The sequence below is a fragment of the Colius striatus genome, chromosome 1 (assembly GCF_028858725.1).
Source record: "Colius striatus isolate bColStr4 chromosome 1, bColStr4.1.hap1, whole genome shotgun sequence".
In the NCBI taxonomy this organism is placed as follows: domain Eukaryota; kingdom Metazoa; phylum Chordata; class Aves; order Coliiformes; family Coliidae; genus Colius; species Colius striatus.
This window is the reverse complement of record NC_084759.1, coordinates 165,458,382-165,480,210: the sequence shown is the minus strand read 5'-3', so window position 1 is coordinate 165,480,210 and position 21,829 is coordinate 165,458,382. Positions and strand designations below refer to the sequence as shown.

General features: G+C 39.7%; 1 protein-coding gene across 3 annotated transcripts in view; it reads right to left on the bottom strand.

The window, feature by feature from the left end:
- PPP1R12A (protein phosphatase 1 regulatory subunit 12A) overlaps positions 1-19,939 on the bottom strand; it is a 120,486-nt gene extending 100,547 nt beyond the window's left edge. For 2 of the 3 annotated variants that reach the window (XM_062016033.1, XM_062016046.1), the window contains exon 1: positions 19,542-19,938. In XM_062016033.1, coding sequence (XP_061872017.1) covers positions 19,542-19,778 — 237 coding nt within the window. In that variant the 5' untranslated portion in view covers positions 19,779-19,938. Of the gene's footprint in view, positions 1-19,541 lie in introns of all 3 variants that reach the window. The other variant, XM_062016040.1, reaches the window with a different exon arrangement.
- Positions 19,940-21,829: the final 1,890 nt, after the last annotated feature.

Below are 21,829 nucleotides of genomic sequence, written 5' to 3'. Positions count from 1 at the left end.
TTCTACAGTGTGCAGCACAAGTTTCCTTGGTTAAATTGTACTTTAATCTCAGATGACTGCACTTGTGTTGGCTTCAAGTAAGGTTATAACTGACCAATCCTAGAATACTAAATTGTGACATCTGTCTGTCAAAACTTGGAAATTTTAGTAAAAGTGATACATAAACACTGAGACTGAAGCACTTTTGTAACTGGAAAACCAGCAGAATAGACTGATCTTCGACCTAGTTTATGAAGTGCTCAAACTTAGCTTCTGTTTGCCTTTTAGCCAGTTTCTGTTCTCAACTTGTACAGAGTAATTTTTTCCATTACTGCAAGCTACTTTGTTTTTATTGGATCCTTTCAGTCTAACTGTGTTCATCAGAACATCACAACTTCAGAACTGCAGTTAAAGCAAGATAAAATTTGCTGAAATGAACAATTTAAAAGAGCTTGAAGCAAGACTTATGGCTCACCTACTTTAAAAAACATCTGTACAATATTTAAGTACGGAGAAACAAAATTTAATCCATTCCTTCTTTGTCCTTAAGTAACACATAGCAACACTTTTAATCATTTTTTGGATGGATTTTAGAAACACAACATTTAAATCTTTTTTATTACCAGGAATTTTAATTTATACTGTCATAGTCACTAGAAGGTAATCAACTCTACAATTTTGATTTATTACTTTAGGATTTTGGCTTTATAAAATGAAAACTTAAAAACTACAGACTGACGGAAGATCCTCTGCTTTGTGGCATTATAAATAAAGTCTCTGAACAGCAAGTTTACATATTTGTTTAATAGTTATTGCAATACATATCTACAGAGACTATTACAAAAAAACCCCCAACCCTTCCTTTACAGGATCAGATGATTTTACATCATAGCATTCCAGTTTATATTAAAAAAACCCCAAACATTTAAAACATTGGAATAAAATTGCTCTAAAGAAATTCTGAATAATTATCCCTACCCAACAACCATAAATTTATCAGGTAAGGAAAAAAACCCCACCACAAGAGAAAATCCAAACAGCATAAGAACAGTGGACATGAGGTTTTTTTGTTCCCAGTATAACTATAGTGCCCCTCAGTCTGCAGGTACAGATACAAATGGAGCTTAACCTACCTTTGACAGAACAGTATAATAAGCAAAAAAAATTATTTTCTTTTAACAAGAATCTGACATTAAAATGCCTCCAAGCATAATTTTATATATCTGATTATATTCTTGCTCCCCAAACTTCATATATATGTCTTCCATTATGATGCATTGTAGAGGGGAATGACATCTTCAGAGGTCTGTACAGAGCCCAAAACAAGTGAAGCCACTGTTTCATTATGAATTTCTGCTGGGTCTGTAGGTCAGGCCATTCATGGGAGAAAAGCATATTGAATACAGAAGTCACCATATAACTCCTTCTACTACTGTAACACCGAGGAGCTCTAGACATGGATCAGGATCTCCGGGAGAACATTCACATGTATATATATCCACATCTGTGGAGTTCAGGTTTTCTGGAAAAAGTTTCTGCTTCAATAGACAAAAATCTGTCTGAGTGTAGGAAATAAAACAAACAACACAAAACAGGAGAGTGTCCATAAAGGAAAAGATAAGACAATTAAAAAAAATAAATGGGCATGAGTTAGCATGCCATCAAAAGTCCCAAACTCCACAAACAATACTGCTGAAGAGCTATCCTGGCCACTTAAATTTCTGCATCCAATTCTAAGAACGCTTATTCAAAGCTGACAATCTAACCCATATATTCATTAAAAAAAAAAAAACCAAAAAAACACCACCAAATCACTTTCCAGTCAAACTCATTCTCTTTTTTATTCACATAACTGTCACTTTTTTTTAAGATAAAAAGCCAAAAGCCTATCTATGGCATAAGTTGCTGAAACTCTAGAAAGGTAGCGCAAGATAACCTATGTATTAAACATTTGCTTACTTATAAAGCACTGAAGTCAAGAACTGCATTCTACATTGCTGCTTTGTGGAACAAATCATACTTTGCTGTAAGAAAACTTGTTACTCTCTTTTAACATCAAACTGTTCCTGCTTAGTATGCAGTTGCCATTCCACCCTTCCACTAGTTTCTCTACTGGATACATTCTAGTTTTCAGAAACTAAGACCACCTAAGACAGCACAAATTCTGTCCAGGCTAACTTTGAAATAAGTGGGAAGATTATAGCACATGCCTACCTACCTGCCAGAGAAACAAGTTCTGAGGTTCAGGAATAAGTTGAGTCAAGACATTATTCAAGAGACCAAAGCTTGCATTTCAACCAGAGAAACAGATTAAAGCCTGCATTTAGACCGGAGAGAAACTCCTTGCTTGGACTAATTGAAACAGGACCACGTTATAAGCTATCAAAGTCTAATAGTATTCTAAAACTGTCTGTCTGCTAAATGCACATAGCCAAAAGAAGATCAAAGATCATCTCACTCTTGGCAATCTTGGGGAAAACAAAAATTTTTATAAGGCCAACCAGAACATATCAGAAAAAAAAAAGAAGACTGGTACCCAACTGCAATAAGTACATAGTCTTCATAGGACTTGAGGAAATTAGAATTCCTTAGACCCTATAAAACAAAAGCCACATCAATCTGATACTTTTTCTTTTTAAGTCTTTAAAGTAGAAGATAGTCCTCTCTTTTTTTATTTCACCTAAAAGTATTGAGACAAAAATAAGCAAATAACTTCCAAATACTTCAGCCTGCCACTAGGCACTCAACAGTCAGGATCTAAAGGTATTTTAAATACAGCCCGCCTCATAACAGAAAGTAGTATCATGTTCACAGTGTCTAATCCTTGAGAGCTCAAACAGGAAGATTGTGAAACTCCTGCTGCAACATCTTCTTGTCTTCAAGGACCAGTACAAGCCTTTTTTTTTTTAAAATATTTTAAACAAACCACAGCTCTACTTTGTCTTTCACCTTCTTAATGTTCCTCCAAAACAGCAATTCCTACCAAGAATTCCTAGTCTGATGTTACTATTGGGAAACGATTCTAACCATTCTGCAGATGTATGCCATTCTATTAGGCTTTTTGCAGCCCTAGGGCACAACTACAAGAACCTCCTTTAAATACAAGGTTCAAATATGGCTACCAGAATTGCTGTTTAAGGAGGCTGCATCATCCAGTTTTTGTAGGATCCTTGGGAATATCTCAGCAGAAGTGTTTGGTAGTTTGTCTGCATATAGTCACAGCTCTGCTTTTGCTTACAAGTCTGATTTTTTGCCAAAAATAAAGCCTGAAGTAGTGCCAGTTGCAAAACCTAAAATATACAGCAAGCTTTCACACAAGACCTAACAGTTGTACATCTCAGATGATGGTTTTGTAAGTTTAAGTAAGTAGCCACCTGGGAACAGCACAGAGCACTGGCAACAGTAGCAGTACAAATGCACTCAGCTTTTGTTTTCTGTTTACAAAGCTAAATCAAGGATGGAACTGAAAATCTTCCATGTGGGCAAGAACATTTATACTGAGCCACAGCAAAGTACAGATTCATGGAAGCATCATCTATAGGCATGTAGTTTCTAACTTGTACTTTTAATAATCCTTTTGGTTCAGCAATTCCACACTAATCTCTCAGACTACAGGTAATCACAGTCACTGCTACATTAATAGGAAAACTCCACACAAAGTTGTCAAACTATCCTAGTTTCCTGTCATTCAATCTGCAAGGGCTGATTAAACATAAATTAACAACAAACCCCTGAAACAGCAGACACAGAAGTAAAGGTCAGGGCGATGGTGAGTTTGCTAGTTTAGGGAAGGAAGTTAGGGAAGGCAAGGAGTGTGAAAAAACCCACACCACTTTATTTAAAAAAAAAAAAAGGCACATTCAAAACCTTTGGATATTAATCAAGTGTCTTCATACAGATACTTGCTGGCTTTATGGAAGACATCTTTGAATCACAGATTGAAAGTAAGTAGCAAACACTGGAATCAACTGTCATTCCATTGTTCAACAGTAGAGCAAAGTTATGAATTTGCTTCAGTATTTGTCTCCTGGAATTCACAGCTGCTTGGCTCCAATTTCCATCCACAAAATGAATAATTTCCATTTTAGGAGACCAGCTCACAGGAGGTCAGAGCAGTCTGGCTATCCTTGATTACACATCATGGTTAGTTAACAAGCTAAAGAATATGCTTGTGCCAGTACATGCACAAAACATAATCTAAGTTCATCAAAGCAAGTGTACTAGAACTTCATCAGCTGAGGCAGGAGTTACACTAAATTTTACTACTGAGATTTAGCTGCTACTGGAGAAGTTCACATCTGCTTCTAGCAGCTTCAGCTCAAGTGCTAGACAAAATTACAAATAATGCCATACCACAGTAATGGTGGGTAAGTATTTTGGCTTTGTACTAGACAGTATTTTGGCTTCATAGTGGATGTACAGTTCAACATATATTTGCCAATTAGCAAGTGCAGAACATCCATCTTTCTCATGCTCTGCAGTCCTTTGAAGGAACTCAGAAAAATTATTTTTGGCTTACAGCACTTAGTAGAAGTACAAAGCGTTATAACTACTGGCATAATGCAGGAAAGAATTATGACAATACAGAAAAGTCAATTCTTTTATTGCATGTGGCATGTATACTGAAGTCACAGGTCAAACTCAATGCAAACATTAGAGAGGACAAAGTTAAAGCTTGCCAATTTGAACATTCCTCTAAAAAAAGTTACTGCTGACATATTTGTAGAATTCCCATGCTCAAAAAAAAATAGCTCAAAAAAAACCTGTAAGAAAAGTTGCAAAAGCTTATTTCATCAAAGATTCAGAGATATCATTAAAGTCAAAAATTTAACTATTTGTTTTATGGCTGAAGAGTACTATCAACCTGTACTGTTTGTTAATCAAGGCTGCCAAAAACTCTAGTAAAAATAGTATGAAGACCTAGTAACAACATGGAGATATTATAAGTTAATGACATCACTGTTATATACCTCAAGATTCTAAAGCATATCTGCCCATTAAACCTTGAGCTCAAAAGATGGCACAACAGTCAAACTGTATGGCATGGAAACATCTCATCCTAATAGCTGTAAAGGAAAGTAACTTAGGATGTTAAGAATTACTAACCATAAACGTATTTTACACTTGAAGTGGAAGGGGAAAAAAAAAAAACTTATACACTTACACCATAACCATCCTAATGGCCTCTTTTAAAAATACAATACCACACTTCGGGCTTGACAGAGACACACACCTCCAAATATTTTTAAAGCTAGATAAACAATCAGAACCACTGAGTTTGCTCTTACCTATAAACCTATTTGCCAATAAAGTAAATTTATTTCTGTTGCAGTAATACAAAGTTTGTTCTCCACAGTTGCTTATAACTATAGCATCTTCTGCACAGTGTTTTGGTGAGCTTTACTTCACATCGTATGCTTCATATTGCAACTCCTAAGGCCTTTTCTGTAACCAGTCCCATCTGACATTTTGCACACTTTCGTTCAGCAAGATGAAGCACTTCCCTTTGATTCTGGCATTTGTGGACATCAGTTGAGACAGAGTCAATGGGATAAACCTTATCCTAAGTCAAACGCCTTAGGTCAATCAGGCCTCAGAACATAGACTTAAATACAAGACAGCAAAGTAACCAGAATTACTGACTCAACTACAGAAACGCACACCTCGCTGGCTAAAGAATGGATTCTCTTGGCAGGATGGACCAGCCCATTTAGCCAGTAACTTGCTGCCTAATTGTGTTTTTTCAGTTTAGACATTGTGCCAATCTGAAGGTGTAATTTTACAAATTAAGTTTTGTTCTCATCCCCTCCACCCCCACAAAGCAGCTGCAGTAGACAAATTACCTTTCCCTAGTTATTCCAGCAAGCCACCAACAATCTGCTAGTCACCCTTCATGTATCAGTATAATCAGCAAATCAACAAGCAGTAACTTCCCCTCATTCAGTATCCTCTTCTAAACTGACAACAGTATTACTGTTGTATTAACTAAAATCTTTTGGGCAAGGCAGGAATCATACTTTCCTCCAAGAAACTGACAACTTTTTGCAATGTTCACCAGAGCAGTTAATAACTTTTTTCCAAACACTGTGTTATCACAGCATCAGGTTCCAACAACTGATAAAACTCCATCACTGAAGAATCTGGAACACTAAGTCTTATAAAAAAAAAAAAAAAAAAATCAAGGAAACTGCAGAAAACCTACATGGTACATTGTGGTTAACTCAGCTAAATTATCTGCATCTTAACGTAAGATTTTTTCCTAAATACTTATATGCAAATTCTAAAGCTGCAGCATTACTACAATTAATCTCAAGTATTTCTGGGCAGAGTCCAAGAAGGTAAACAGCTTAACAGCTTAGAGTCATCAATATTTTCAGTGAACCAAGACTCACTGGAAGGGCCAGAATCGTTTCACAATCTACACAATGAGACTGACAAAAGCAAGGGTTCACAGAAATCTTCACATAATTGACTTTACAGGAACAACTACCTGCATTCTGCTATCCCTTACATTAATAAGAGTTAAAACATTCCAGAGAGAAACATATAGTGCAATCAGGGGGTGTCATCTTAGGTATCCTCATGAAGTCAAGAGGAGCAGAGATGTAAACATCTGATATCTCAGTAGTTGCCGATACTGTGAAAGAAAGGAAGTAAACCTGGAATAGACATTTGTTGGAGAAAGAAATCAAAGTAGAGCGTGTGCTGGGTTTCCATAAACATCAGCACCTTATTTAACTCTATAGATGCAGACTTGACTTCAGAGCTTGCTTTTGTAACTCCAAATGCAGAAATAACTAAGCAGTGCGGTGTATTAAAAGTTACAAGGCAAGAGAATTTGACTGCCAAGACCCAGTTTCTGTAACACAAGTAGAGAAACAAGACATGAGGACAAGAAAAAGGGAGCAATTTACCTGGATTTAAACAATTCATATCTCTGTCACTGTTATATCTTATGATCAGGGGAATATTTTCTACTCTGTCTTTCCCTGTAGCCACCTTTGTCTAGTTTGAAGTTCTTCAAAGAGCATTTTTTGTATCTGTACAGCATAATATGGGTCTCACGAATCACGGACAACTAAGTACAGAAGTGTATTGATAAAAACGTAAGTGATGTCATTCCTAACTAAGCAACACTCCTCAGTTTTACAGTCTATCACATGAGCTCAACTGCCAAACATCTGAAGGCAAGATTTTAAATCATCTCTGTTTTCAAAGCTAAAGGACCTGGCTTAAAGTTTAAATATCTTTAATACCCAAGTAATATTTGTGGTTTAAGCTGAAAAAAAAAAGCCATCTAAATCAGCTGATTTAGGCCATTGTTTAAATTTGGCAAAAAAACACTTTCCAAGTGTTAACAAAATATAAAGCATGTTATCAAATCTATTATCAGCAGTGAAACACGACAAAGCAAAAATGAACAGGAGAACATACTGAGAAAATTCTCCAATATTTAAGTAATTTAACTTGGCTATAACATTGGACAATTATAGAGAAGAAATGAAAAATTCTTGAAATCCTAGAAGATGTTAAGACAACAAAGCCTTCCAAATGCAGTCAAAAGAGTTTCTGTCTTGAAAAGACTAAGAATTTGTAACTATATGTGCAGGTAAGCAAACAGCTGAAGAGATACAAAGGCCCTGGAGGATCTCCAAAAAGGGCAAAATTGCACATTGGCTCTTCAATCCCAAGTCATCTCTGAGTAGCTGATGATAAACTATGTCACTGAAGAATCTATGGCTCTGATGTCAATGCAGCTTCTTAATAAAAAGTTACTTTTAAGTGCTGTCTGGTCTTTCACTGGAATCCTGATAGTCTGCATGCCTTTAACTTTTACTGATGTTTTTTATTTATACTTTCTTGAAAAAAACCCACAACTAAACCTAAATGGAACTGTATCTGTAATAAGGACTACTATCATGTAAGCTTTCCATGTCAGAATTTTCTTATTTACCTTTTTTTTAAAAACCCAGCATACATAGGTCACTTAAAAAAAAAGAATGCCAAACAGCAGCATCAACAGTTTTAAAGATGTAGTGTTAGTAGGATTTTCTGTCTGAAAGTTTCTCTGATCACACCGAATTTGACACCCAACAGCTGACCACACCTCTGGAATTGCTCCATACACATCTAGAAAAACACTCCTATTTCCATGTTCTAATACATAGGCTCCAGAAAGCCACGGTAACTGGTTCATAGGTACAGCAATTCCCACATGGGTAGGCTTCTTGCAGAAAATACAGATAACACCTCCAGATACATTTCACAGTATCACATTCAATCCCTCACAAACATGTCACCCAGTCAGTCCTTCTGCTACATTAAAATACAAAACTTCACCCAATGTAGTGCACCCTCCTCATTTTGAGTTGTGTATAAATGTTATTTTTCCTCTCTGACGAGACAAGTATCTTCCCAGGTTCTTGCCTTGGTGATGGGATGGACAACTATGCTAGAATCAAGAGAAAACCCAAGCAATCAAATGTTAGAGCAGTTTTATTTGAATTTCAATAGGAAATCTGCAATACTAAACAGAAATTGAGAGGTTCTGAAACGAAATCAAGTTAATGGCATTTTTCATTAAGAATTGGCAGTTTCTATAGCATTCTGGACACAGCACACTTCAAACTGGACAAACTGAGTTAACGTGTATTAATCTCAATTGGTAGATACAAATAAGGCACTGGAAGTGACTAGCTAATCAGTTATGAGTCTTCAGTCATCTTACCAAATACAAGCTGGGAAGGAATGTTGTAGCTGTTACTTAAGTTTCGTGTTTACATGATTTTTGTGAATTTTGAACAGAAAATGCTGATGAAGAACAACATCAGAACTCCAATCATCATTTTTACTGAAGAACTGTATTCAACTGTACTCAAAACCATATTACATATTTGTACTAGTTTTTAATAAAGCTTGTTCAGGGTGGTAGTTTTTCTTGAAGGGAGAAGGGAAATGATATGTTTAAGCACAAAGTTCTTACTGAAGGCAGCGTGACATTCAAATACTTAAGAGGAAGTTTCTAGCCTCAAACAAGACCAAAACCAACAAACTAAACCTGAATACTAGCTAACTTGTAACTAGCAAGAAGATAAACCAGTCTTAATAACATTTAAACACTAGAACAGTACACAGATTCCAAACTTGACAGGCTTATGAAATTTTATTATCATTACTATTCATTAGTCCAAAGCTAGCCATTAGCAAGGAATTAGTCAGGAATTACTAGTTTTAACTGAAGGATAACTACATAGAGGTTAACACTAGGACAATCAAATTCAAGAATAACTCTCTAGACGAAAGGGTAACATCCTCTCATCCTACTTCCAACAGCAAGTAATACTTATTTTAAATGAGAATTTCTATCTACATGTAGACACAGGTTGTCTGAGCTTCCATACTTCTCATCAGTACCTACAGCTACATCCAGGACTGGTATATGCTGCCAAAGCATAAGTTTCTCAAGACAGTCTCTTCCTGTGTCCCAACTGCAACTTCCTAACTTACGTTTTTCTTTTTACAAGCTATTACAATCTATAAATTAATTCTGACACCCTCTTCCCCCCTAGTTTTACAGTTGTAACGTTTACATGGAGCTATTTATTTACCACAATGAAAAGCAGCAAGTGTAATATTTCTAATGGTATTTATTTGCACATTTTTAACAAGCAGAGAGAAAGTATTCTAAAAATCCAAATAGCACTTGAGCTCTGCAATCTGACACATTACAGAGTACGGTATCCTCTTCGATTGTTAAGAAAACAATTTGAAAAGAGCTGCCCCACTCCCATACTTTCCTACATGGGTCAGTAACTGACAAAACACTTTCATAAAATACACAATGTATCTTCTGGCATTCACACTCTGTTTCTCTGCATTTTCCTTTGAAGTGGTAGTTTTTAAATGACCAGTGCTACACCTACAGCTATAGGTAAAACTTGTTTATACAATAACTTAATGAGCTTTCTTTGAAGTCACATTTCACAAGAGCAGGTCAAAGTCAGGTAGACTGTAGATAAAGATATAATATTGCAAATTGCAGGTAAAGATACAAAGAAATTATTTAACATAAAACCAAGTCTGAGGGCAACTCAACTAAGACAGAGGGTGATCCTACACCTGTCGGTGGCTTTCACTATTTTACAAATGTATTAAAAGTGTTAAGCCACTAGATCTGTCCTTAACAGAGATAAAGGAAAGTTTATTTTTTTCCTCCTAAGCATACAAAAACCCAATAAGTACTGCAACATACAAGTATTAGCATTCAATACCATTATTACATACAAGCACACCTATACAAGCATTTACATAGGTTGTCTGCAAGCAAGTAGAACATAAGTGACCAGAAAGCCATGTCCAGAGAGATGCACAAACAAAATCTCACTGATAGGCACAGCATTAGCACAACTCACTCTGCTCTCTTAAGAGGCCAAGAAACTGACATTGTCCCTGAAAGTAATATTTTTTTGTAAAGTGATAAACTTTTATTATCCACAGAGGAAGAGACAAAGTGCAGACTCCTCCTGACAAAAAAATCTTTATCATTAGAATCTAAAATAATTCAAGTCACGGTAGTTGAACAAAATGAAAATGGTAGCAAACTGTTAATTTTGGAAAGTTTTCCAAGAATATTGCTTTCTAGGATTTGATAGGAATGAGATTATTTTTTAACACCACGAGTCCCAACTTGGCCCATAGGTACAATTGCTGTCAACCCAGTCATCACTTCTCCCTTTGATTAAAACCTAAGGCAATTCATTTTTTTCCAAGTTTAGCAACAAAAGAACCAGGCTGGATTGATTTGAAAACACTTCCAAAGAACAGGTTAGTAAAACAAGTTTGAGAGTTATTCACTTTTTGTAACTAGATTTAAAAAATCGTTAATGCTCCAACAATAGGCAAAGTTACTTATATTTTATAGAACACAGGAGAGGTAGTCAAAATTAAGGCTGACTGAGGAGATAATACCAATAGCTTCAGATTGTTTCATCTTCAGGATGGCAGGGGACACACTTTTGGAAAACTCACTGATTTCACCAAGATCATTCACTTAATTAAGCCTACTTATTCAAATATAATTGCATACATTCATGAACACATTGGAAGCAACAAAGCTTTTCTTAAAGCTTTGGGATTACATGCTTTGCAGCTTTAAAATAACAAATTTCCCACTACAGTAATAGAAGCAATCAAAAGCACTAAAGCAAACTTCAGGACATTAGTAACTCAAAAGTTTCAAAGCCAGAAGTCCAAAATGGTATTTTGGTTTCAAAAAGGGGCTACAAGGATCCCAGACTTGACAGAGGAATGCAGCTTCTCTGAAAGCCTCATCCAATTTAAGTGTTTCACAAAGTAGCACTGACTGCACACATACCTCACTGAACATATTTGTCAGCTGTGTTCACCTTTGTCACCAGTTGAAGATATTGCTATGTTGTCTTAAATACTCAATTCCGGCATGAAATTAGGAAAAATACTATAAGTTCATCCTGTAAGTTTAAAGCAGAAATATTAGCAAACAGGTTTCATGTTGTTTCATGAATGTCTAACATCATAGACATTCTGAAAGAACTAAAAAAAAAAGCACAAGCAGGAAAACAAAACAAACAAACAAAAAAATCACATGAAGAGTAGCATATATCTCTATATATTTCAGATCTACAAGAAAAGGCTAAGACTTGCTTGCAACCCCTTGATGTACAAGAAACCTCAACTACTCAAGGACATATACAGAAGACATTTTGGTTACTCTTCCAGCCTCACCATAGGATGATAAAACAGCAACAGCAAAATTGAATATACACCCTTGAATTAAAACTTGCATAGTAATCAACACTAGCTGGCTAACTGATTACCTCAAAGGAAGCTGGCATTGTTTGAAGTCATAGACCCTGAATTACAATCATAAATAACTCAAAGGATAGTTCAGACTGATTTTTTTTTTAATTGAAAAAGTCAGTAAGACTTGGCTTCACAGAATGTTTCAGAGCCAGAATCACTTCTAACAACCAGAGTACAGATATTTTAGTATCAAACAGACAGTTCTGTGCTAGCTATAGACCAAAGGTAAAATTAAAGTATTCGTAAGTTACAGTACTATAGGAACTACTTACTTTCAGCCTTGAAGACAAACCTACTTCAGTGTGCAGGCCCAAAGTGAGGCTGCATTTACTAATCTGTCTTTTCAGAGGTTTCACCCTCTTCTTAAAGCCAACTCCACTCTTCACTCTGTTTAACAGACCTTTAGAAGCCATTAGTTTAAGAACTATATTAACAGGGTAAGTGCTTACACCACTCGGGCATAAATTGGAAACAGTCTTGTTCAAAGAATTCATCATATTGCTCTAACTTTGATTTTGTGAACAAGTCGTCAAAGAGTCAGTGTTTCCAGGATTAACATAGTGGCTGATTCAGCATTCTCAAAAAACAATTGAAATAGAGAAAGTGGGTATCAGATCAAAATAAAGCTTAAAAAAAAAAAAATCCATAAATGCTTCCTCCTTACCTCTAAGTACCCTGATAATCATTTGCCTAGTTCTATCCTTACACTCTTGACATTACTAGAAAGGAAACAGCTGAGGAATCCTGCCACTCTTATGCCACGCTTTCCACCGACTGTCATTTCAGGAATGCATATAGGAAAGTAAAGCAGCATGGAATGTCTCCACCCATCCAGCAGCATCAGAAGTTGCCCAGCTTACTGATAGCTCCACTACCTTGCAGCTGCATTCCAGTTTGCATTTTCACAGTTGTCTGGATCAATGAAGAAATTTATATTGTTAAGCACTGATAGAAACTTGTTAGGTAAATGTCATCATACCTTGCATGTCCTTATATGCACATACTCTATAGTGATACTACAGTAAGGCAATAAGGCACAATTTACACTTTCTTGGTTGCAAGAGTCCCAAGGGCAGAATGCACTCATGCTACAGTTGCCTAAAACTTCCATCACATTCCTTTCAGAGGACATTAGTTTGACAAAGTCTAATCTGTCTGAATACATTCTTGGATAAAAAATTTTTGCTACAACACATGCATGTTTCTCAATTCCACATCCTGGCAGCTCAGCCTCAGAATTACAGTTACACAGAAAGAGGCAAATAATTTGCTGGGCTCTCAGTTTGAGAGGATTGCCGTAAGTCTATTACTAGCCCAAGTAACAACTTCAAGAATGAGAACAAATGAGAGCAGGAGCAAAGAGATAAACAAGAACTGCCCAAGGACCTCTCAAAAATATCTGTTCCAACTAAAATTTTGCATATACCCTAGAATACAGATCCTCAATTAGAAGACTCAAGCTGTACCTCTACTAATGATTTCTACTGACTGTTTCTGTCTCCTAGCCTCAAGATTTAGATAAACTAAACTTGAGTAATTTGGAAAAAAAAAATAACAGCCTAGCTACTACAATGCCAAGATCAAAAAGGTCTCAAATCAAAGCATCTCCACATCAGTTTTATTCATACAGTATATGAGAGTACATCTCATCTACTCTTACAAGGTCCTCTTGAAGATTTATTATGAAAAAGTATTCCAACAATACCAAGAACATGCCAGAACACATAGAAAATCATATCTAAAGCTTTACTGTAGAAGCAGCATTAATGCCAGCAGAAATTGTCCCTAAATATTAGCTCTGGGAAACAACAAAGCTGAATTCATCCTCACATTGAACATGGAACTCTTCCTAAGTTTAATAAAATTCTCAGTTAAACAAATATGGAAACTTGCCTGAAATACTTAAAATAATTACTGTATGCTAGAATTCACTTGGGTCGCTGTATTTGTGTACAAGAAATATCCATAGCAATGAAAACTACTATATAACCAGACATCGAAATCCCAGGTTCACACCTGATAGACCACCAAGAGGCGAAGGACTCTTGGAGATGATAAACCTAAAATGGTGAAAAAATTGTTACTTGTTTCTTTTAAAAAGCACCAAGCAGAAAACTACTTTTAAATGCATCATTTGAATTTCCACTATTATACTTAATAGTATAATATGAAGATTCACATCTTCTTTCCCTTCTTCTTGCCTCCATTTCAAAGGGGGGAAAAAAACAATCTTAGAAGACAAGATCAGTAGGAAGTTAACAAGTACTTATTGTAGAATGTGAACCTAGCTACTGTAACTATGGAGAGAAAGATCTATGGCCCACACAAGAACCAACTCCTATTACAAAAGAGATTTTAAATATGCCTCTGTAGTCTAATCACTGAGTGAAGTCAACATTACACTTATTTCAGGACTCATTTTGTTGTACAGCTAGAGAATAAAAAAAAATATATCAAGATAACATAATACAAGTTGAGCAAATTACTCCAAAATTCTCAGTTGTGTATCATCTACAAGAAGAACATTAGGGGGTTCAGTGAGTGAGAGGTGTATTTCCCTTCAAACTGTGTTATTTGGACATCAGATCTGTAACCAAGTACAATCCTTTCTGTACAAAAGGAAGTCTTCTGACTTGATAGCCTTGAAAAATTAACAACCAACCACACATAACAGTATTTTCATGCTCCAGAAGAGGCCGAGCAGAAGTCACAGCTAGGAGGTTCCTAAGATAGCTTTGAGCTACTTCATACCTTCCTTACCCTTGGTTGTTGGGTGCTGCTGCGCTGATGTGAATACCCTAAAGATTTAAGACTAGCAACCTGTTCTTTGCTCTTATGATTTGACATGCTCTGCATGCTGTAGCCTCAACTCAAATACATGACCTGTGTTATCATTGGTCAACAAGATTCTATTGAGTTCTAAGGCAAAGGGAACCACTGCTGGTGGATTTCATGTCTCTTTCATCACTCCTTGCTGTTTGAAAGGATGTGGTAACAGGGATGACAGTTGATGGCAACTGTAAGGATACTCTTTACCATACCAGGTACTATGAACATGCCACCAACAGTCCTGACAGAATTTTTCACACAAACTACTGTAGAAACTCCAGCAAAGAAAAGTATTTCTGATCCAAGACATAAATCCCATAGAACCCATATGAAATACTAAGACATCGGTAACCACCCTTAATCAGAAAGAATAAGTGTTAAGTGAAACACTTGTGAAGAATCTCCCAGAATCTGAATTACTACAGAGGGATCAACGCAGCAGAGTCCTACCGCAGTGGCATCAAATGAAAATTTGTATTTATTAGCACTGCAAACTGCTATGCCTGCAAACTAATCCACAACTATAATGTCAGTAAAACAGTCTCATCTTCAAGAGTTGCAGAAAAACCACCTGTATTTGCAACAGAGACAGCCTTTGGGGAACTTTGCTTAATTAAACGGTACTTATCCTGGACAGGAAAAAAAAAAAGTGTATGAATGCTTCATTAAGGATTTGAGCCTCTCTTGCTGTTCAGCCTTCACCAATAACAACACCTACAGTACTCAATGATCCCCATGCACAAACAGCCAAGGTAATTTCCCTTTATCTTTATGTCCAAAGCACCACCCTCCACAGAAAGAAGCATTATTAAGACAGAAGGACATGCTCTGAGGTGGAATTAGGCCGCAGAATCCACCTTCCTTACCCAGAGAAAATGAGGCCAAAAACCAGGTTACCACCTCCTAAGTCTGAACAGCCTCAAAGAAAAAGGGCCGACAAAAAGCAGGCTGCATAAACTGTCACAGCTAACCAGAGCCTAATCTCAGCTGCCGCCTTTATCAGGAGCACACAGGTACTCCACAGTGCACAGTCTGTCCTCCCAGGGGAGAAGCGTGCGCAGGAAATCCAGCCTTCCTGGAAAACCGTCACATCACCAGCAAATTCAGCCTTCCCATAGCACTGCCCAGAAAGGGTGGGCTCCTCTTTCCTGTACAAAGCTCTACATAACTTTTAGACAAACCACCTTCAGTCACTTAAGCAGTAAATTCCAACCAGAACTAGTGAACAAAGTCCTCTTTGATGAAAGGCAAAGAAAGAGAGGGGAAAAAGAGTGTCCAAACTGCAGAAGGATGGATACTAAGCTTTCAGCATGATAGAACTGAATCCCACTCGCATAAATATGCCTGCCCTAGAAGGGACCAAGTTTTAGTGAAAGCAGCATAAAATCTCTTCTTAACATTATTTCAGATCATGTCAGCTTGCCACTTCTCTGCAGAAACTATAACTCTGTGAGGTCACAGCTCACATTTGGGCTTCTTTTTTCTCTCAAGGTCTCTGTGTTCAACTGTTGCTATGACAAATTAGAAGAGATTAACTATGTGTAAGTTAGACCTCATTCTATGTCACAACTGTCTGGGACTGTAGTATTTAAAAGCAATCAAATTCAACCTCCACTAAATCAATGGAAAAGACATCAGATTGCAATTTTAAGGTCTAACTTAAAAGTAAGTTTTCTGATCTTACAGACATACACACACACACACAATATGTATATGATCCAAGACAAACACATACAATCCTGCTGCAACATCCTACATAGCACATAATTTTCATAGAAAGAAAAATGGTATATCCAGTTTTGTCCTTTCTGCTGAAAGCCTAAGCTGAACTTATGCTAAAACAAGCTCTTAAAGACAACAACACTTGAATCCAGTGTTACATACAGGAACAATAATCATCTAATGACAATTTTTTTCCCTTCTGCAAAATTTTTGACTCAAAGAAATTTAATCGACGTGTCCTCAGATATGATGCACTCAAGTCCACTCATTTACGCCCAAGCAAATACAAACCAAAGTCACTCACTAGAAGTATCAGGATATTAAAAAAAAAAAAGAATCTGCATATATACTCTCCCTCCTCCTCTGAGCTACCAAGTCAATTGTATTTTCTTTTCTCCTTTCTGCATTAAGAGAAACAATTCTACATAAAGCTTTCTGATGGTGATGGCATTCTAATCCACTGATACAGAAAAACTTTAGCAACAAAGTTTGATGCTCCATTAAAGACCAGACCTGAAGTTCACTACAATTTCAGGATTAATGGTACTTTTCCCCTCAGCACTTCCAACCCTCTGGGCTGTGGAAAAGAAAACACAACTTAAGTCTTTTCCTATAACTGTCATATTTAGTAGAAAAAAAAAAAAAAGCAGCCAAGAAAACAAAGTCTCTCGATCTTTGCTGAGATACATTTACTCCGTGAAACATTAAAGCCTACACGGGATCTGACAGACAACAAAAACCTCCCACAATCAAACAGCAAAGACTGGCAGCTTTAAACACAAGAATGTGGACTTCAACACAACTGACATCAGCGAGTTAAAACTGTCAGAAAGAATAACAAGATTTTTCAGAGTTTCCTATAGGAACAGGTATCGTTTTATCCCCTGCCACAGCCAAATTTGATTAAATTAATTTCATGTTATAGACTACATCATGTATGATTTGCACCTTTTATACGGCAAACTAGAGGAAAAAAGGATTTGTAGATGAAATGAAACCATTCAGAGTTGGTCACGGGCAGGGATTTATGTGCTTTTTTTTATATAGCAACAAGTTACATTAATTTACTGTCTCAAAAAAAGACTGTAACTTGACAATTCATCTCGTTATATACTTTTAATATCATAAAACCAGAACAGACTCTTTGGGGGGGAGACTGGAGAGGAGGAGAATGAGCAAGAGTTTTAGCAATGATGTAAATCTTCACCTCTGCTCCTTTAGACTTTGCCCTTCCAAACTACAAGCTGACTACAGGTAAAAAGAAGGTGAGAATAAGCTCAGACTGATCTTGACGAAAGCTTTGCTGTATACAGTATCACAGACATCTTGAAAATGCCATCTGGACTTCATGAAGAGAGAAAACACCATTCATCTCTTATTCTAACAATAGACTGAAACCAAACATCGCCCTTTCCTACGAATCATGGGAGTACAGTAACTTGTAGACCAACTATGTAACCAGTTAAGGTATGATTTCTAATACAGAGTTCCCTAGAAGCATGAAGCAATCATAACTTGATTAAGAGAAGGATAAATACACATAACCTCAGTATGAAGTGACAGGCTAGCCTGAAGTCAGGTAACTGTGCTGCAGTAACACGCTGACAGGTTTAACCACAAGACACACTCATTCTTCCAGTTCAGTTCAGAACTGAAAGTAAACCAATATCCTTTACAGCGCAGCAAGTGACAACTCAGACATGTGAAATACTGCAAAGCGTAGTACCATTTTATATGTTATGTTCAGGAGAGGATTCTATCCACTACTATGGGGCAAGTTATGTATTTGTAGAGCCTCACATTTTTGAAAAATGTATATAGGATGGATAAAATAAATTAAACGCAAGTGAGGTGGTGAATTTAAGGAAAGCACGGTATAACAACATCTTAATTAAATCACCTAACCATTTTGGGAAGACTCCTACTTGATCAATCCGCATCTCATAACCACTAGTAGTTTTAAAAGAAACACCCCAAAGTTAAACAACTTCTAAACTTAAGAAGACACTAGTCAGTCACAGAGCATTTTTTGTTTTTAATATATCCTGTGAATCTAATATTGTGTGGAAGCTTTTGGCCTTCTAGAGAAAGAAAAACTATTCAGGCAAACTCACATTATCTCTGGATTGCCACAGCCTTTCCTTATTTGGCTAACGTTTTGAGATTCCAATCAGACTGCTATGAAGTTCAACATGCACAAAGCATCCATTTTGAGGAAACTTCACAGCCAGTTTCCCTTCCATTCCCCCCCTGCCCCAAGTGAAAGTTATCTCCCTCAGCACCAATCCCCCTCCCACATACCCACACTAGAACAAAGCAACACGGATTCGGTTTTTTACTGTTCTCCAATGCACCACAGAAAAATGCAAGAACTCTGCTCTCCTTAAAGTTCAGCTTTCATACTGCGGCAGAAGCCACCACTAAAGAAAGCAAGCAGACTGTTACTGATATAGGTTTCTATATTAGGAACAAAACACTGGTTCCCCTTAGAAACCGGGGAGAAATAGACGATCCGTCCCTCCACACGCCCGCACGCACACTCGAGTGGGGTTTAATCGGCTCAACTGCTGCGAAACCGGGGAGACGGGGGAAGCAGGAAACTGCTACCGGGATCCCGGGCACGGGGTGGCCGGGGGCAGCGGCGCGGCGGCGAGCCTGCCTCCCTCACCTGCCGGCCCCTAGCCCTCCGCCGGGGGCCACCTGTCCCCCTGCCCCGCCGCTGCCCCCGTACCCCTGCGGGAGGCGCTGCCCACAGGGGAAGCGAGGCGAGCGGGGAAAGCGAAAGAGGGTCACCGGCACCTCCTTCCCGACGAAGGAGAGGCCCAACCGCCCTATTCCGACACCCGGCCTGCGGGGAGGGGGCGCAGTCTCCGGCCCCTCCAGCCGGCCCGCGCCCCCGCCGGCTGACCGGCCGCCCGCCCCCGAGCCTGACCCCGGTCGCCGCCGCCTCCCGCCCCGCGCTCCCGGCCCCTCCCCGCCCCGACACCCCCCAGCGGAGGGGAGAGCCGCCGCCTCCGGCCCCTTCCTCCTCCACCTCCTCCCGGGGGGGGGCACTTCGCCGGCCGGCCTCACACCCCCGCCCCCTCTCCTTCCCCGTCTGCTCAAGCCCCGGTCCCGTCGAAGAGCTGGGCCAGGCCCCCCGCGGCCGGCGGGAACGGCTCTACACCGACCTGGTGGAGCGCGGTGAGCCCGTCCACATTGGCGTAGTTGATGTCGGCGCCCCTCTCCAGCAGCCGCAGCACCTCCTCGGTGTCCCCGCTGGAGCAGGCAGCCAGGAAGACGGCGCCGTCGTCGAACTTCACCTTGGTTTTTTTGCGCTTGACCACGGGCGGCTCCTGGTCAGTCTCGGAGCCGATCCAGCGCTTCAGCTGCTCGTTCCGCTTCTGCTTGGCGTCCGCCATCTTCATACCCCGCTCCTGCCTGGCCCCCTTAGCTAACGCCGCACCGAGGATAGACTATATACCGCCAGTATCCCACAGCGCACCGCGGCCCGCACTCGCCCTCGCTCGCTCACCCACCCAGACGGAGGGCGCAGGGCGGGAGGGACGCGGCGGGGCGGAGCGGCGGTTAGCATAACCCCGCGAGATCCCGGGGGCGGGGCTCTGAGGAGCGGGCGCGGCCACGGGCACGGGCGCGTCACCGACGGGGGCGGCGGAGTGCGCGCGGCGTGCCCGACGGGGGCGGGGTGGCAGCGGCGGCGGGGGCCGGTCGGGGAGTGCCGCCTGTGACTAGGGCGAGGCTGGCTCATTTTGCCTCATCCCGGGCCCGTGAGTTCAAGAGTTCAGCCGAAGGGTCACTGGCTTCCCCTGCCCCGCCGGGGCGGAAATCCCCGCCACCGCAGGGGAAGAGCCGGGCCGAGGGACGTCCGGAGCTGCCTGCCCGTGCCTCGCCTCGGGACCGGCACCGGCCTCCTCCCGCTGCGGCCTGGCTCTCCTGCCAAGGCTGGAAAAAATAACGCTCAAAAAGCGGTGAGGGCCTTGGCAACAGAGCGGCTGTCGCCGAAGGCTTAGCAGGGACGTGCTTCTCCAAGTGTGGGGAAAGGGAACGGTATTGTTAATTAGGGTGTCTAGTGGAGGCCTAAAGCCCGAAAAACAGAGCCGCACTTCGGGTGCGTGGCTCTGGTGCTCCACCGCCCCTACCAGGACAGCTTAGTTAAGGCTGTCTGTGCCTTACTGGCAACGACATGGGCGGTTCTGCCTGCCTTGGCAAACAGGGCAAATGCTTAGAGGGCGCTTAGAAGAAAGAAAGGGGACGAGTTAGTGAGGATCCTTTGTTTTGGGAAGTTAGACATGTTCACGTTAGGGCAGCTTGCCGCGACTACAAAAGCACCGCCTGCCATTTGTCCCGAGACTTCTGCGTGGTGGGGTATAAATCCGTGTGCTTCTTGTCTGTTTTACTTAAGCTTCATTTCTCTTACCTGAAAGCCTGGGGTAGCATAGCCATCTTTTCTTCTGGGAGAAAACAAGTAGTTACAAAGTATACTTTGTATATAAAAGAATTAAAATGTATTTTCTCAGAGTTGAGACTTCTGGCGACCAAAATTTACATAGTAAACTTTTTCTCATGCGTAGCATGTTTTCTTTAGCTGAAAGCAGGATGTATTTTGTTTAAAATCATCTCTGGGGATAAAATGTGGGTTTAAATTTACTGGGGAGGGGAAGCTTTATTTTCAACTAATTATAGGAAACAAAGTATAGTTTGAAAGGTTCACTAAACCTCATACACTTCAAATTTTGCTTGGTTTGTTCTTTTCTAAATTATAATGTCTCCTTACAGTGGGCAGTCGCACAGCCTACCCCAGCTTCTTATTTCCACTTCTATTGATAAAAGTGTCAGTGGCATTTTTCAGTAAGTATAGTTGTCAGGTTATCTGCAACAACGTGTTTTTCTTAGTGTCTTTCAGAATAGATCTTCATCTCTGTGTAGTACCTATCAGCTTTACTCGTACAGCGATGCGTGAGATACAACGCATTGACAGTTTGCAGGTACAATGTGTCTGTGGGTCAAAGATGACATCTTGTAGCCAAGACAAAAGCTTTGCCAGAGAAAGGTTTGCAGTGTGAGTAGATGGATGAAAGATTACCTGGCACCTAATTTATACCTTCCCATTGACAGCCTGTGTTACTATCCAGAGGTATAGGTTAGGATTCTGGGTTTGAAAATATACCTGACTCTGCGTAATGCACTTCAGGAGCAGTCTTTTGCAGTGTTTACTACTCACACAGGTGACTGAGTTGGCATAACACTAGTACTACCGGCCCAGTATAGACAGTTTAGCCACCAGGAGCTTGGCTGAATCCACTGATTTGTGTCTCAGGATGGAGTTTGGGCAGGCACCAGCCAGCTGCTATGGTGTGCAGACTTCACTGGGGATAGACTCTTAATCCAGTAATGTTTCCTAAGGAGCTGAAAACTAATCCAGAAAAGGGCAACACAAAGACAAAAAGCTGCATCCCTC